Source organism: Lepisma saccharinum, chromosome 7 (assembly GCF_977018435.1).
Source record: "Lepisma saccharinum chromosome 7, izLepSacc3.1, whole genome shotgun sequence".
NCBI lineage: Eukaryota > Metazoa > Arthropoda > Insecta > Zygentoma > Lepismatidae > Lepisma > Lepisma saccharinum.
In genome coordinates this window covers 42,321,287-42,339,014 of record NC_139235.1, presented here as the reverse complement: position 1 = coordinate 42,339,014, position 17,728 = coordinate 42,321,287, and the positions used below count along the sequence as shown (strand labels likewise).

The 17,728-nt window shown below is 34.8% G+C and overlaps 1 protein-coding gene across 1 annotated transcript in view; it reads left to right on the top strand.

Annotated features, from left to right (window-relative positions):
• LOC145990212 (leukocyte elastase inhibitor A-like) overlaps positions 1–17,728 on the top strand; it is a 43,137-nt gene that overhangs the window by 8,336 nt on the left and 17,073 nt on the right. The window contains exons 2-5 of the mRNA XM_083125885.1: positions 4,363–4,435; positions 4,806–4,897; positions 9,473–9,655; positions 10,661–10,874. Of these exons, the coding sequence (XP_082982011.1) occupies positions 4,411–4,435; positions 4,806–4,897; positions 9,473–9,655; positions 10,661–10,874 (514 nt within the window). The 5' untranslated portion in view covers positions 4,363–4,410. The remainder of the gene's footprint in view (positions 1–4,362; positions 4,436–4,805; positions 4,898–9,472; positions 9,656–10,660; positions 10,875–17,728) is intronic.

Here is a 17,728-nt window from a genome sequence, read left to right as displayed (position 1 = left end):
TAAGTAAGTAAATATACTTTACTGAGACTGGAAAGAAAATGTGTTAAAGACGTGACTCTTGCACTTTAAACTGCACAATTTCAGACAACGTATGAGCAATAAAACGGACATTTAAATAACAATCAACATTTTTTCATGATAAATAAAATAATATAATAGTTACATTTGATGTAATTAATATTACCATTCAGCTATGTTCACAAATTCCTAAATGTCGTACACATCCACTGATTGAACACAGACTTCTTTTTACTAACATCTAATTAAATGTTGTACTACATACAAACGCATAAATTTACTTGTAACTGATCAGGAGACAACTACTAGTTTGCGATAACAATTATTGCTCTTACTCTGGAATGAATAGCTTTACAGGAACTCTTTATCGTACAAATCGCTCTTTCAAATACATGTATTTCGCCAAAACACACGACTAATCTTTTGACGTCATCAGTTCTTTGACGTCATCAGGTTGCGGCCCGTATCAAGATCATCTTGAGGTTCAGGCCACAGCGCTCAGTCAAGACGTCATCATCTGGAGGCGATCGTCTTAACGCTGTAAACCCTTTGTCATATTTTTATCGTAGAGAATTAAGGTATATTTATTTCTTTTATGATGTTAAATTTTGACATTTATCCTCCCGATGAATATAGAAGAAAATAGTAGAATATTGAATATTTACACCAAAATTCAGGAAGTCACTATGGCCATCACAAAAATTCCTACCGTAGCACAAAGAAAGAGTTGAAAACCTTTAGAAACTTCCTGTCGAAAACAAATTAAACATTGTATTTCTTTGAAAAATATTATCCGAAATATTTGTCACCTACAGTAAGACTCGTTACAGCTTTTGTATGAACTTTTGTATGTAAAAATCAATGGATTAAATCAAAACCCCGCATGTTCGATTGACAGTAAACTTGCCAAGATAAATAATCAATTAAATTTGATTTAACTTTACCCAAAATTAATCAACCAGATAATGCATATATTCTGTGCAGCTGTACAATCTCAATACAAAAACTTAATTTCTATAACCTCTCAGCAAATGCGAAAGAAATTGGTACAAGGGCAATGTTACATTTCTGTGAATAAAGACTAAACCTAAATCACTTGTCACATTGTAAATTCAACTCTTTTAACTTTATTGAACGAAAGATAATAAGCAAATTGAATCTTTTCATTGTGGTTAGTAAGATCTGTGACAATAACTTAAAGAGTTTCAACATTTTCATTGAAAAAAAGACAGATTAATATTTCGATCTTAGCATTCATTTGGAATATTTCCTTACACTGTGTTTACACTCTGTTAATAAAATCGTGTAGAATGTTAGTGAATTATGAAACATTATCACTGATTTAATAATCAAAATTACGAACATCGAAACTTCACAAAGACAAAATATAAAATAACAATTCACATGAAACAATTTTATAAAATTTACTACATTTGTAGTTCATATTAACATAGCTAGGTAATAAAATGCTTTCTGTATAAAAATATTTGTGTTGAAACATAAGTAATATAAATCTTGGATAATTTTACGCACGAATATTTCATCGAAGTTGTTGTTACACATCGTACTCTTGTATTTGAAATCATAGCATATCTTCTTCCATTATCCTCCGATTAGCCTAAAGAAGCATAAAAGCGGAGTAAAATAAGAATGTAAATATACACATGTATCAATTTGGCCCAGTTGTATAACTTTCTTTCATTAAATATATTTTGAAACTGAACATTTGCGTAAATTATATGAATATGTTATCGAATGCTTGCATAACATTTACAGTAAGAAAACTGCTTTGGTAGATATGACCGTAATATTTTAAACGTTGACCAAATCTTGAAACTAATTATTTTGCAATCATAAGCAACAACGCATCTTAAACGTTAATCTTAACGTTGTAATTCAGGGTAAATTATTTGATATTTCTAAAAAAATTGTTGACAAAAGATAGAACTTGACCAAATCTAAGAGTATATTAGATGCCTATTCCGGACACATGAAATCTTTACATCATGAACTATTTCCGTTATTTATTTATGAGGATAAAACCTTTGTTCCTTAACTTGTACTTTTCGTAGGGACCGAATCCATTGAATTGCACTACACATTTCTCATTTTCAGCAACATCTTGAAGAAATGTGAACGTTACTCTTACCTTTTTCATCATAAGTGCCTCTGCTATTGAGCACACAACACTTATACACCATATCTCTTGTACATTTAAGCATGTAAACTCATGTAAACTCGAATACAGTTCATAAATTTTCATTACAATTCCATATTCATTAAAAAGGTCCAACATTGATTCCCAAGAAACAACTCAAACATGGCGGCTATCTCGCCTCCAGTTGCTGACGATTAGTCACGTGACCAGAGCAAGCGATCAGGCTTTCAGATAGAGAAGGTAATGCCCGTATACGGAGTATACACGAAGTATACGCATCTCGGAGGCCCCGCATGAAACCCCCTAAAAATGTAATACCTTGTAAAATCGACAAAAATGCAACCCCCCCCCCATTAAAGATGTTGTATTGGACTTTCAAAATCAAAAGTCAAAATGTAACAAAATACCAGCCTTATTTATAATTAACGAATTCCAAATTCAGTTCATTATTAAGCACACTTTCAGTTACTTGAATCTTACTATAGTTAGTCTGTAGATCTGATAAGCGTTTGTGCTAATAAAGATAACTTTAAGTAAATTCCTTCTTTCCTTAACCTAGAATACAAATTGAGTGAAAGCGTGCTTTTTCCGCATAAGAAATTCAAAAAGAACTTTGACAGTATCTGTGTTTTTTTTTTCGAAGTTAGACAGTCGCTCACCGCATACTCGGCGAAAATAGCGGATTATTATTACTTGATAAGAAGTATAAAAATAACAAGTACCTTCAGTTTCTTATAAACACTTTTAATTCGAATAGAGCAAGTTAAATATTGAATAGTTGTTTAATAAAATTTTTAACTTCACATACAAGGATAATCACATAAGAACTCTTCTATATATATATATATATATATAGTTCAAAATGTATTAATGTTAATTTTTAATTGGATTTTCTAAATTTATGTAGTTTTAGGTTACGTTTGCAAAATATTTTACACAATTGTTAAATTGTTTCCGTACTTTTTTAGAATCATATATAAAGTTTAACAAACAAAAATTTCTCACAAATAAATACCCTATTTCTACATTCCCTTTAAATTGTGTCAATGTCTACATTGAAATGTATTTAGTCCATTAATGTGGTTATAAGGGAAGGTGAAAAACATTTTAAATACATTTTACTGCGTATTCTATTAAATATCTTGTGTAACATTTTGAAATGTTCTTTTGTCCAATACTGTGGTTTTAGGTATGTTGTAAATCATTTCTCTTACATTCTACTATTTCAAATATCTTAAGTTTTAAAAATCTACATGTCAATATAATTTTGTAAACTGCTGTACTAAGGTACAAAAGCTGTTAACGGCAGTATACACACGATTAAATAAATTAATTAATAAATACCATTGGTCATACGTGTTATGTATACCCTAGACAAAACGTAACCACACGCCACTGGAATATATATTACAGGTACACTTTGAAAAGTATGATCTCAACATAACCTACGAGTATATGCTCTCCAACCTGAACTGGATTTGAAGGTGGTAAGGTAGCAAATGTTGAATAAATTTGGATGAATGATGGAGATGAATTTATGAATAGGCTAAGCCACCGCTGACTCTCTTGGAATTATAGGTAGTTATGAAATATATGTTTAAAAAACATCAAAGCAAAATCAGAACTGAATTCACACTTCTAGTACTCTTGTGACCAAACCGCAATATTAAACACTTCCGCAATTCTACTACAAAGCTAATTTTCTATTATATTCTGTGTTTCCGCAGATTTGCAAGAGTCTAGCTCCTAATGCTTATATTTCTTTGCTTGAATACAGTTTCCAATGACTAATAAAACGAACGTCATATATCTGTTATCATATTACTTTACAATAATATGCTTTTTCAGTTTACGTTAATATGAGAACTGTATCTGGTAGAGTGGGCTGCATAAATATTACTAATTAATTGTCCATCGCATGTTCATAAAAACAGTCATGGACGATCAGTGGCAGCGATTAAAGGGAAAAGGGCGGTTACCTCACACTTTTACGCCCGCCCTATGGCCTCTTAATGCTAAGCCCTGTCTACCTTGCCCTCCAAGTATTGACACCTCTCCCTCAGTTTTGACATCCAATCACCGCCACTATGGACAATTCGTCGAGCAATACTTGTGCATCCCACTGTACTAGAAGGTATTGAATAAATAAGCGAAGATTCTCAAGATTCATGCACATTTCATTGCAGATTGTTGGTCCAGTCTTTCCACATAAAAGTATTGACACCTGATACATAATGAGAGCAGTAGATTGCTGTTTAGGTAAGGTTTTCTAGTAATAACTTGATAAAAATCATATTATTACTTTCCATCACGGTGTGCAAAAGGCGTAGTTATTAACTAATTGAACTGATAAAATCTCTACTAGATAATTATAATGATGATGTGTTGTGAAATAATTGTAGTAATAATTGAGGTAATACTGTATTTGGCCATTGCCGTGTACAACAGTGCTAATAAACTATTATTTTCCGTTATTTTTTAATTTAAAAATAGCTACCAGGGATAAATCTAGATTTTTCTGTGACCTGATATGTAGGAAATTACAGCTTCTGTTTTTAATACCTTGGAGTGTTTTTAAAATATTAAAAATTTACATATCTTAACTATAAGTTGTTTTATATTTTTACAGCTCTCTTGCTAATAGTTGCTCTAGAAGTAACTGGCAACACTGATCAAAAAGTTCGTGATGGGGCCAACTATTTCGCCTTTCGCTTGTTCAAGGTAATGCTGTTTTTTCTAATCAACGTCATGTTGCTCACATTAATCAATTAATTGCTGTCAATATTCAATTACTTGCCAGCAATGATAAGTAGAAGTTTGGGTGGAGCTATTTTAGTTGCGGAAGCGTTTCACAATGCATGATATTCAGAGAAGAACTACCCCCACAATTCATTGCGCGAAATCACACTCGGCCGCCATATTTCGGGAAAACCGATTAGATCTCACGTTGAAAACATGCCGAGTAATATCTTTGCCGAAATGATTCAAGGTATGATTATCATGACCATATGAGGAATGTGTACGTGTAAAATATCGTAACTTTCTTCGATGTAGGAAGGCTTCTCATACGCTTTACTTAACACATGCGAATCTGTCTGCCCGACTTAATGCTGTTTCTTCCAAACTTTTCATTGCAGAATACGTATTTTAGATTTTGTACAGATGACATAAGTGTTTAGATAAGAAGTACTAACTAACTAAAACTAACTCTCTAGCCTTCTTAAACCCGAAGGTTCATGGCTGCAGCAACACAGGTCTTCCATCTTTCCCTATCTAGAGCAAGATCTATATACTCTTTTCCATCCCTACCGATTTCCCTTAGGTCCATCTCAACGTTGTCCCTCCATCTTCGTCTTGGCCTTCCTACAGGTCTCTTACAATCAGGTTTCCAAACAAGAATCCTGTAAACTCCTCTTTCCTCTCCCATTCGTGCCACACGGCCTGCCCACCTAAGTCTTCTTGATTTAATTATTCTAATAATATCCGGATATGAATATAAATTATGTAGTTCTAAATTATGTAACCTTCTCCACTCACCTGTCTCCTCACCCCTTTTAGGTCCAAAGATTTTCCTAAGGATCTTATTTTCAAATACTCTCAATTTATGTTCCTCTTTCAATGTAAGGGACCAAGTTTCACATCCATATAATACTACAGGCAAAATTACGGTTTTGTATATTTTAACTTTTAGTTTCTTAGATATTAAACGAGAAGACAAAAGTTTATGAAGAGAGAAGTAACATGCATTTCCTGAATTAAGCCTACTTTTTATTTCCTCTTTAATATAATTTTCATTTGTTAATATTACTCCTAAGTATTTGAATTTGGAAACTGGTTCAAACGAGTTGTTATCAATAATTAGATTTTGATTATTACCTAACACTTGGTTTCGGCCTGTAAGCATATATTTAGTTTTCTCTTTGTTAACTTCCAAACCTATCTCTCTAGCAGTTTTGAAAAATATTTTAGCATTATTCTTAATTGTATTCACATCATCCCCCAGTAAGTCTACATCATCTGCATATGCTAACAACTGAGTCACACCATTTAATTTTAGTCCTTCTTTAGTTTCTTTTACCTTCCTAACAGCATATTCTAAGGCAAAATTAAAGAGCAATGGAGATAATGCATCTCCTTGTTTTAACCCATCATGAATTGTAAATTTGTCAGACATATTAATTCCCACACGAATTTTACTTTCTGTTTCACTGGTGCATATTTTTATCATACTAACAAGCTTCTTAGGTATTCCCAACTCTACTAATATATTATATAATTTATCTCTTTTGACCGAATCATATGCTTTTTTGAAATCAATGAATAGCTGATGGACATTTTGATTATAGTCCCACTTTTTTTCAAGCGTCTGTCTGATGTGAAAAATTTGATCTGTAGTTGATCTGTTACATTTAAATCCACATTGATAATCACCTATAATTTCATTAGCATATGGGGTTAGTCTTGTTAAAAGAATAATATTTTATATGTTGTTGAGAGTAGAGAAATTCCACGGTAATTATTGCAGTTCATTTTATCACCTTTTTTAAACACAGGAACAATTATGGATTCTTTCCACTGTTGAGGGATTTCTTCTTTATTCCATATTAAACAAATTAATTTATGAATTTGACATATTAATGAATTTCCACCATATTTAATTAACTCAGCTGGTATTAAATCAATGCCAGGTGCTTTGTTATTCTTTAGCCTTTTAATAGCATCTTTAACTTCAGTCAAGTTAGGTTCTGGAACTAAAGGTTCTGCTGTGTGTACTTCATTCATTTCTGATTTATCTCCTACATGGACATTTAAAAGGTAAGTAAAGTAGTTCTTCCATCTATTTAGAATATCGCTTGGGTCAGCTAGAAAATCACCGTCTTTATCTTTTATCAAGTTTACTTTAGGTTGCCACCCCTTTCTAAACTCATTTACACCTTTATATAAATCCCTGATATTTTTATTTTTGCTGTTTGTTTCAATTTCGTTAATTTTGCTTTTCAAGTAATCTCTTTTTTTACTTCTGAACGTGCGGTTAACTTCTCGCTTTATTCTATTATAATTGTTTAGATTTGTATCATCAGAGTTATTTAACCACCTAAGTCTAGCCTGATTTCTTATTTCTATTAGATTATGACATTCATTATCAAACCATGGCTTACTTTTTCTCGGTTTATGGTATCCTATACTTTCTTTAGCTGCTGATTCTATTGCATTACGTATGTGCTCCCAATTCTTATTTACGTCTGTTTCATTTATATTTTCATCATCATTTAAATCCTGCAAAACATGAAATCTATTTGACAGTTTAATTTGGTAATCTTTCTTAATTCTTTCATCAGTAAACTTTCCTGTATCAAATTTTATAACTTTTAGATTTTGTTGTTTATAATTTATCACTGAGAGTCTTTCTCTTAATTTAGCAATTACTAAATAATGGTCACTGGCACAGTCAGCACCTCTATGTGTACGAACGTCAATTATACTAGTATGCCTTCTCTTATCAATGAGAATATGATCTATCTGATTATGAGTTTTACCATCTGGAGAAGACCAGGTATATTTATGGATATCTTTATGTTTAAAAGTGGTACTTTTCACAATTAAATTCTTTGAGGTTGCAAAAGTAATCAATCTTATGCCATTATCATTACTTAATTCATGAAGACTTTCTTTACCAATCGTGGGTTTAAATGTCTCTTCTTTGCCAATCTGTGCATTACAGTCACCTAACAGAATTTTCATATCATACTGAGAAAATTTATCAAAGACCTGTTCTAACTCTGTATAAAAATCATCTTTAGTATTATCATCTTTATCTTCCGTTGGTGCATGTATGTTTATTAAAATAATTTTACACCACCTACCCTGTAAAACTGCATATGATATCCTATCATTAATAAATTCTACTGTTTTAAGAGCCGAGATAATTCTATTATTTATGAAAAAGCCTGTTCCAAAATTATGATTTTCAGTACCACCATAGAAAAAAGTATAATTTTTAGTTTTACAATTCCCTTCTCCTGGCCACCTAACTTCCTGGACAGCTACTACATCTAATTTATACTTAACTATCTCATTAACTGTACACTGAAATGCCCCAGGCCGGTAAAGGCTCAGAACATTCCAGGTGCCTAATTTAATATCCTTATTCCTAACGTAGATTTTATCCTTAGTCCAGGGACCTCCCAAAGTAGTCCCCACCCGGAGATCCGAACGGGGGACTATTTTACCTCCGGAATATTTTACCTTGGGAACATCCATGGCTTTGTATTGCTGATACTTGACATGGCTTTTTACAGTGCAGAGTTGTCAGCTCTACGCCTAACCCCCAATATGAATGGAGGAACTACTACACAAGACAAACATAAACACATTAGACAGCACAATTACTACACAAGACGAACACAAACACATTAGACAGCACAACTACTATACAAGACACACACAAACACATCACAACTATAACACAATATAAACACAAACACACCACAACTACTATACAATATAAACACAAACAAACTACACACCACAACTACTACACAAGACAAACACAAACAAATTAGAGAACACAACTACAACGCAAGACAAAACAAACATACTAGACAGCACAACTACTACACAAACATAAGAAGTAACGAAACAAAATCAACAGTCATCACATTCCACTTGCTATGACGAAGAACTTCCAAATAAAAAAACCCTCTAATATTATAACCTAATCACAATCCTAATAAAATAACAATAACTGCCACAACCATTAAATAAGGAGTGATAATAATAATAAATATTGATGGAAGAATTAACCATCTTAAAAATGATCCCCGTGGTTTGTCTCAGCCAAGCAACAACTTAATCAAACCAAAGATAAAGGGAAGGCAATAAAATTAAAGCATAAATTATCCAGAAATAATAGGCAGGCGCTTCTGTGATCGCTATAATTTATATCACGTTAGTTAAATGTTCCTCTTCACCGAAATATATGTTTCCATCTTTGGTAGTTTCTGAGAAATCGATATGTATAGATTGATTTTGATAACAGAATCCTGTTCTGTGTGCATACATATATATCTATCTGCCTGTTTAACATTATTTCAGTTTAGTTTCGTTTCAAGTCGAGGAAGACCCTGATAGAGGTTGAAAAGTATCGCTGTCAAATGTTATTTTACTGAAATATAGACTGCCTTGGTCAGCATATGTAGTGTTTTTTTCCCTTGTGTAACTGTGTTGATGGTAATGATTATTTTTTTCTATTTTCCATGACAACAACTCTAAAAGCGTATTTACCCTTCCTTCCAGCAACTATCCTCGAAGAGCGAGGGAAACCTGGTTGTGTCTCCCTGGAGCCTCACCACGGCCCTGCTGATGCTGAGGGAAGGGGCCCAAGGAGCGTCTGCACGGGAACTCCAGACTTCGTTGGCTCTTCCAGAGAACATTCAAGACACCAGGAATGGATACACGAAGATTGTGAACTCTATGAGGGTAGGTTTTGTCTTAATGAAGGTCCAGATCGTTATGGGACATTCCATGTGAAAGTTTCCTTGAATCTCAATTTTAAAAATTAAATGTAATGCTGTAACTTTAGCCAATCGCTTGAGTCAACAATCTAAGATAATAATTTGCATAAAGATTCAAGTATTTATTATACATAATTAAGTTAGAAGGTAGAAGGTGTTTTACATATTGTTCGTTTATTTTAACTTTAAATTTCCATTTGTTTTCTACTGTGTCCTAACGCGTAACACCAAAAAACAATTAATTTCTCCTTTAACTGTTACTCCACTAGAATATTCAAAGGTCGATTACCTTCCCTCTTTGTCGTAAATAATTTATTTTTCATCCTTTGACAATTTACAGAAATTGAAAAAAATATTTTATATATTGCCAGTGACAGCGATTACAGGGGGCATGGGAGCAGTTGCCCCACACTTTTGCCTCAAAACTATGTTAAACCTTATCTATTAATGGAAAGTAAACTGTAATTGCCACCCCCAGTTTTGGAACCTTCCCCCCTTAGTTTTGGAACTTAATTGCCGCCACAGTATGTTGGACATCTATTAGATATCCAATTTTGGATATCCATTTCTGAATATCCAGTGGACATCCTTCCTATTGATGTGCCTCCCAGGGGGCGCAATGGTAGCGTCGTTGCCTTGTAATCAATGGGTCCTGGGTTCGATACCCGGTGAAAGCACATAGTGGTTCGGATCCCACTTTAAACTGTAGGTCCAGTCCCGATTAGCCTTACTGTCACAAAGTGGACTTAAAACACCAAATGAAACCAAACCAATCCTTCCTCTTGATGTCGCCTGGACGGACAGATGGTTCTCTACTGGATATTCCTGGATGTGTGTTGCATATGAATATCCAAAATATTCCCTTTGATGCCTACTAGACATTTGTGTGCCGTCAATGTTAAGTGAAATGTTGTGAGAAGGTATTATTGGACAATGCAAATGTTCCATTGTTCTTCTACTTTCTTTCCAGAACAACAATTCCAACAACACTTTGGACATAGCGAACGCCATGTTCCCTGACCATCGCTTCTCCCCCCTAGAAGAGTTCTCCATGGTGATCAGAAGGGTTTATGGTGCCTCTGTAGAGACCATTGACTTCCAGAAAGCGCAGGAAGCTGCTGCTAGAATCAACCGCTGGGCGGAAATAAACACACGTGGACTTATCAAGGAAGTTGTGACGGAAGGTTGGCACAAATCTAATTATGTTTAGTGTGTGTTCTGTCTCTTACTAAAAATGTATGGGGTTTCGGTAGAATTCCTTAGCCTATTGTCACAGCGGACACGGTTTCTGCTGAATGGTTTACTCTGGCGTTGACGGCTGAACGCGGCAGAGTAAGTAAGTAAGTAAGTAACTTACTAACTCTCTAGCCTTCTTAAACCCGAAGGTTTATGACTGCAGCAACATAAACCTTCCATCTCTCCCTACCCTGGGCAACATCAATCCAATCTTTTCCGTCCTTGCTGATTACCTTTAGATCCATCTCAACATTATCCTTCCATCTTCGTCTTTGTCTTCGTACAGGCCTCTTACCATCAAACCATAATTAAGTTTGGGCGATGACACTGGAGTGCATGGCTGTATTTCACCAGCTACCAAATGGAACCATATCATTTTGTTGTTTGAGCATCCCAAAGTATTTGCCTAATTCTGTCTCACTCACTTTGTAATGTATGTGTGTTTATATATATATATATACAGGGTGTCTCATAAGTAATAACGCAAACTGACACAGGTGAAAGTACACGATAATAGAAGAAAAAAAGTCTCATTAAACATGGGTCTGCAAACGAGCCGTTTTCGAGATAATCGCGAATGTGTGATTACAAGCCGCCACTGACTTCATTGTTTGTAAACTTCATCCTAGTTGGTAAAATGCTAATAATGTGTACGAATGTGTGGTTAAAAGCCATCATTGATTGCATTTTGTAAACACCGAGTACTTTACTCCTTGCGCTGTCCGAGGTTTGCTCCTTGTTTACAAAACAGAACATTTCCGAGAGGTGGCGTTGCAATCAAACAGAACATTTCCGAGAGGTGACGTTGTATGGATACAATCAGTACACAGTGTAATCGTACTGTGGGAGTCACGTCAGTTGTGCTGGACTGCGTAGTGAAAAGGGAACCTTACAGCAACGAAGAGTACATTTTACCAACTAGGACGACGTTTACAAACACTGAAGTCAGTGACGGCTTGTACCTACCAGTGTTCGGAGAGTTACTTTTAAAATGGTAACTAGTTACATTTACAGTTACTTGCTTCAAAAAGTAACAGTTACAGTTACTCATTTTGAAAAGTAACTCAGTTACAGTTACTTGTACTTCAAAAGTAACTGTAAGTTACTTTTACAGTTACTTTCTGCTGAAAATTTTCTTGCAACCAAATTACACAAATCGATCATTAATTGTAATACAATATTTTGTGAAGACTAACATGTATTTTACTTACGTTACTGGTACAGTGTCTCTCAAAAGTTTTAGGACAACGACATTTTAAACGAGGCAACCCAAATTACACAAGACGTTGGTGGGTTGCGTGTAGAGTTAGGCTCAATTTCAGGGTTGCCACATGCACAATATATATTTATAAAATACGCGAAATAAAAAAAAATAGGTTTTCTAGTATTTCATCGCTGATGAGTCTACAGAAAGGAAAGAGGTGACAGAGGAAAGCAGAAAGAGAAAGCGAAAGGAGAAGAGGAAAGAAGAAAGAGAGGATAGACGAGGAGAGGAGATGTAGTGAGGAGAATGGAAAAAAGATTTTGGAGAGATGAGGAAAATGGAGCAAAGAAGAGAGAAGAGGAGAAGAGGAGATGAGAAGAGGGTAGTGGAGAATAAAGTAAAGGAGATAAAAAGAGAAGAACGAAAAGAAGAGGAGAAGAGTGCAGTGGAGTCGGGAATCTAAGACAGGAGAGGAGATACGAGGAGTGGAGATGAGTGGGATGGAGATAAGATGCGAGAAAAGTAGGGAAGGCGATATGAGATAAAAGCAGAGCAGAAGGAGGGGAGAGGAGAAGGAGAAGAGAAGAACAGAAGGGACAGAAGAGAAGAGGTATTTGCAGAAAATATCGTCTCAGCGTCAAGAATTGATGCATTGGTCAAATTATCGATATGAAACATTCAATAACATTTTGAAAAATTTGGAGAATGTATTAGATATTTTCGAAATGCCTTTTGGCTTAGTTCAGAACAAGGTGAAATCTTTCATGTAAGATCTCTGATTTTACCTGGGATTATACCACTAAAAAAATCAATGTAATTTGAATATTTATAAGAATTATCCAATTTTTGTCCACTTCTCGGTTCGTTGAAATGGAGATTTTGTAATTTAATATTACCACTCCGCCATCGTTAATTCCAAACTGAATCATTCCGTTTCACACGGTGTGGACAATGAACATAATGGGATAGGTTTAAAACTTATGAAAATTTTCTATCACCGGAAGGGTTTGAACCTACGACCATCAGATTGACAGTCCTGAACGGTAAACACTACCCTACAAGCTTTCGCTCCTGAAAGTAAGTAGAAGGAACTGACCAATGTAAAATGTAGATGCAACTCTCCTCCTACAAAGAATACTTGTTTGTAACAAAGAAAACGAAGGTAGTACGACTCGGCAAAAACATTTAATGGGGAATTGCACATGATAAAAACTTTTCATTCGATATTTGCGGAGGTATCCTTGCACTGAACTCGAGTGGGAAAAATGGTAAAATTAGTATGTCCTGAATTGCCACAAATATAAATACAGTAGTTATTTCATTAATATTTGTCAATGTCTTTGAAGCAGTACACAATAATCGTTAGAGTATCATAATTCACGATCTTATACATGAAAAAATCCCTTTGAATGTGTGTCAATTCATTTTTTTTTTATAAATTCCATATGCAGAACAATGTAGCCACTATACACTGCTATTACAAATAATGTTACCATGCTCTTGTTTATAATAAAAGGAGAATTACAAAAAGAACACCTCCTAGGGAGGATCGAACTTGTGACCGTAATCAATGCTTTCAAGAACTCTAACCAATACACTACGCCCTTTGTTTCCCTTGGAGCAACAGTTCTTAATTATTCTGCCGCGTCAATATTGTAAACGTTATCCTGCAAAAAGAAGTTCAATACTCTGATATAGCTCTGTACTTCTAAAATTACTCTATACACATGCATTTGAAATTTATTTCTTCGTTATTAGTATATCTAAGCTTCTGAACATACTTTATTTGTAATTTTATAACTGTTACATGAACATCTACGAAATAGTTCCTTATAATAAAATCCGGTTCACCAATTTGCCAATATAAATAATTGGAATACAGATTGTCTTCGAGCTTACATTGTTAAAAAGAAGCGGATACACGTATTAGTATCCCAATACTTATTCAATAAGATTTCTTGTTTGTCAGAAATTATGACTTAAACTATTGCATGTTAAGTTAGTGTCCACCTAGCCGCCTCTGATGAAATCTATCATTCTTCAGATTCTCTTTCAAATTCGACTCTGGTCACTTGTAACTTGCTGGGCCCAGACACTGTGCATCGACGCAGTGTTTTGCGATAAGAAGCGGCCTTGAAAGCGTGAGTGCTTCACTTTGAACGCGAGCAAGCTACGTTTACCAAGCTTGTCTGCCTTTGAAAACCAAGTCATTTTTTTCACCGTTTCCGAACGCAATTGCTATTGTAGAAGTATATATTCTCTAAAAAGAGGACGAAAGGAAATTTGTCCAATATTCTCCAGTCGTTTAAAACCAAATATTAGTATCTATTAAACGAAAAGTTCACGATTGTCAATAAACCTATCTGAGCATAAGGTGGATGTAAATAATAAATTTAATAGAAAGATTCTCCAAAATTTCTCTCCCACTGTCTACGTCAGGCCAGTACCCAGGGGGGGGGCATGGGGGCCATGCCCCCTCGAACACTGAAAAAATATTAAAATGTGAACCTACCAATAACTACGAAAAAAACATCGTCGATTTTAGAAATGTGTAAAAATTTCAATTTTGTTCTTACATAAATGAATCTGTTTCTTGCGCCAAAGTCTTCAGGCTGCAATATTGGGTAGTTTTAGTTTTATAATCATTGATGCAAGGCTACCAGACGTCCTATTCAGCGATTTAGTCAGGACAGTGCGTTATTTTCAATCCCTGTCCTGACTTTTTCGAACTACAATCGTGATTCGAGAATTCTCTTCATTATTACTTTTCCTTAACTCACAATTAGACATGTTCTTTATTGTAATAATAATTCCTAGTACGCAACATTTAATTTATAAATATATTATTTTCTAAACATAGAACTATCATGACTTTTCAATGGCGCTCGCACTATTTGAACTATTTTGTAATATCTCTTTTTCTCTCTCTCTCTTATATAATAATAATAATAATCCTTTGCGCAAGAGCCCCTCTCTCTTATATATATATATATATATATATATATATATATATATATATATATATATATATATATATATATTTGGATCTGGCCCCTCCCTCAAAGAAATCCTGCGTATGAGCCTGGTCTACGTCAATGACAGAAATGCAACAAATATTTTTATTTATTTTTAACCCAATAAAAGGAATGTGGAAGAATTTAAAAGAAATAAGAAAGAGCCGAACGACTGTTACTCTACTTTAAAAATTGTTGTTCTTCGAGGAAGAAAAATAAGAAGGATTTACTCCAGCACCTTAACACAGTGTCCCACGAGTCTCTCTTGACTAATACTGTCAAATGTGAAGTGCTTGTATGAATAAAATTTTCCGCCTGTTTACGTCTCACGTTGCGCAGATTTGGTAGTTCGCAAACGGTGTAATTATTTCGTGTTATGTTAGGGAACAGCAATTACATTTCATAAGACTGTTCTGAACATGCCACTTGCGTCAGTAAACAAGCATTTCGTCTGTTGCAGAATTACAAGAAAAGAATATCGTCCTGCAATCTTTAAGCCTCTAGATATTTTTCATTAATAATGTCTAACACAATAATAAGTTAGAAGAAATAACTCGCATTTTCGCAACTACCAATATTCTCGTTTTTCTTCATCACTTCGAAAATTATTTCTCTAAGATATCTGCTATACTATAAGAAAGCAATTCAAAATTAAAGTAAAATTTCAACTACATGACCCAAAACTACATTTACAATATTGGAGGGATAGAATACTTAAAAATTGTTGTTTCAATCCAAGGTAAGGGCGTGGTGTAGTGGTTAGAGTTCTCGATTGGGCTGCTAGTGGTCCCAGGTTCGATCCTCCATACTAGATGTGGAGAGCATAGTAACATTATTTGTAATAGCAGTGTATAGTGGCTACATTGTTCTGCATATGGAATTTATGAAAAAAAAATAAACAAATAAATGAATTGACACACATTCAAAGGGATATTTTCATGTATAAGATAATGCATTATGATACACTAACGATAATTGTGTACTGCTTCAAAGACATTGACAAATATTAATGAAATAACTACTGTATTTATATTTGTGGCAATTCAGGACATACTAATTTTACCTCTTTTCCCAATCGAGTTCAATGCAAGGATACCTCCGCAAATATCGAATGAAAAGTTTCTATCATGTGCAATTCTCCATTAAATGTTTTCGCCGAGTCGTACTACCTTCGTTTTCTTTGTTACAAACAAGTATTCTTTGCACATTATATGTAGGAGGAGAGTTACATCTACATTTCACATTGGTCAGTTCCTTCTACTTACTTTCAGGAGCGAAAGCTTGTAGGGTAGTGTTTATCGTTCAGGACTGTCAATCTGATGGTCGTAGGTTCAAACCCTTTCGGTGACAGAAAATTTTCGTAAGTTTTAGACCTATCCCATTGTGTTCATTGTCTACACCGTATGAAACGGAATGATTCAGTTTGGAATTAACGATGGGGGAGTGGAAATATTAAATTACAAAATCTCCATTTCAACGAACCGAGAAGTGGACAAAAATTGGATAATTCTTATAAATATTCAAATTACATTCATTTTTTTAGTGGTATAATCGCAGGTAAAATCAAAGATTTTGCTCTGAACTAAGCCAAAAGGCATTTCGAAACGATTTAATACATTCCCCAATTTTTTCAAAATGTTATTGAATGTTTCATGTCGATAATTTGACCATTGCATCAATTCTTGACGCTGAGACGATATTTTCTGCAACTACCTCTTCTCTTCAGTTCCTTCTGTTTTTCTCTTCTCCTTCTCCTCTCCCCTCCTTCTGCTCGCCCTGCTTTTATCTCATACCCTACTTTCCTCGCATCTTATCTCCATCCCAATCATCTCAACTCGTCGTATCTCCTCTCCTGTCTTAGATTCCCGACTCCACTGCACTCTTCTCCTCTTCTTTTCGTTCTTCTTTTTTTATCTCCTTTACTTTATTCTCCACTACCCTCTTCTCAACTCCTCTTCTCTCTTCTTTGCTCCATTTTCCTCATGTCTCCTAGAATCTTTTTCCATTCTCCTCACTACATCTCCTCTCCTCGTCTATCCTCTCTTTCTTCTCTCCTCTTCTCCTTTCGCTTTCTGTTTCTGCTCTCCTTTGTCACCTTTCGTTTTCTCTCACCTCTTTTCCTTTCTGTAGACTCATCAGAAAACCTATTTTTTTATTTCGCGTATTTTATAAATATATATTGTGCATGTGGCAACCCTGAAATTGAGCCTAACTCTACACGCAACCCACCAACGCCTTGTGTAACTCGGGTTGCCTAGTTTAAAATGTCGTTGTCCTAAAACTTTTGAGAGACACTGTACATAATATAAGTTTTCGTATATTTATATTTATTACAAAATAAAGCGCTCTCCTGTGCTTTGTTCAACGCCATGAAGGCGTATGGGAAAGGGGGGGGGGGAGGTGGAGTTAGGACTCCACACTTTCTTGACCACAGCCGAAGGTAGGGGTGATGTGATCAGTACCACGCCCCTGGCCGCCATTACCCCCAAAGTTTCCTTCAGGTACCCACTTTATACGAAGCTGGGTGGGTGCCGAAGCCGCTTCAACAGGTGGAAAAAATCCCATTTCTCTCCCACCGAGTATC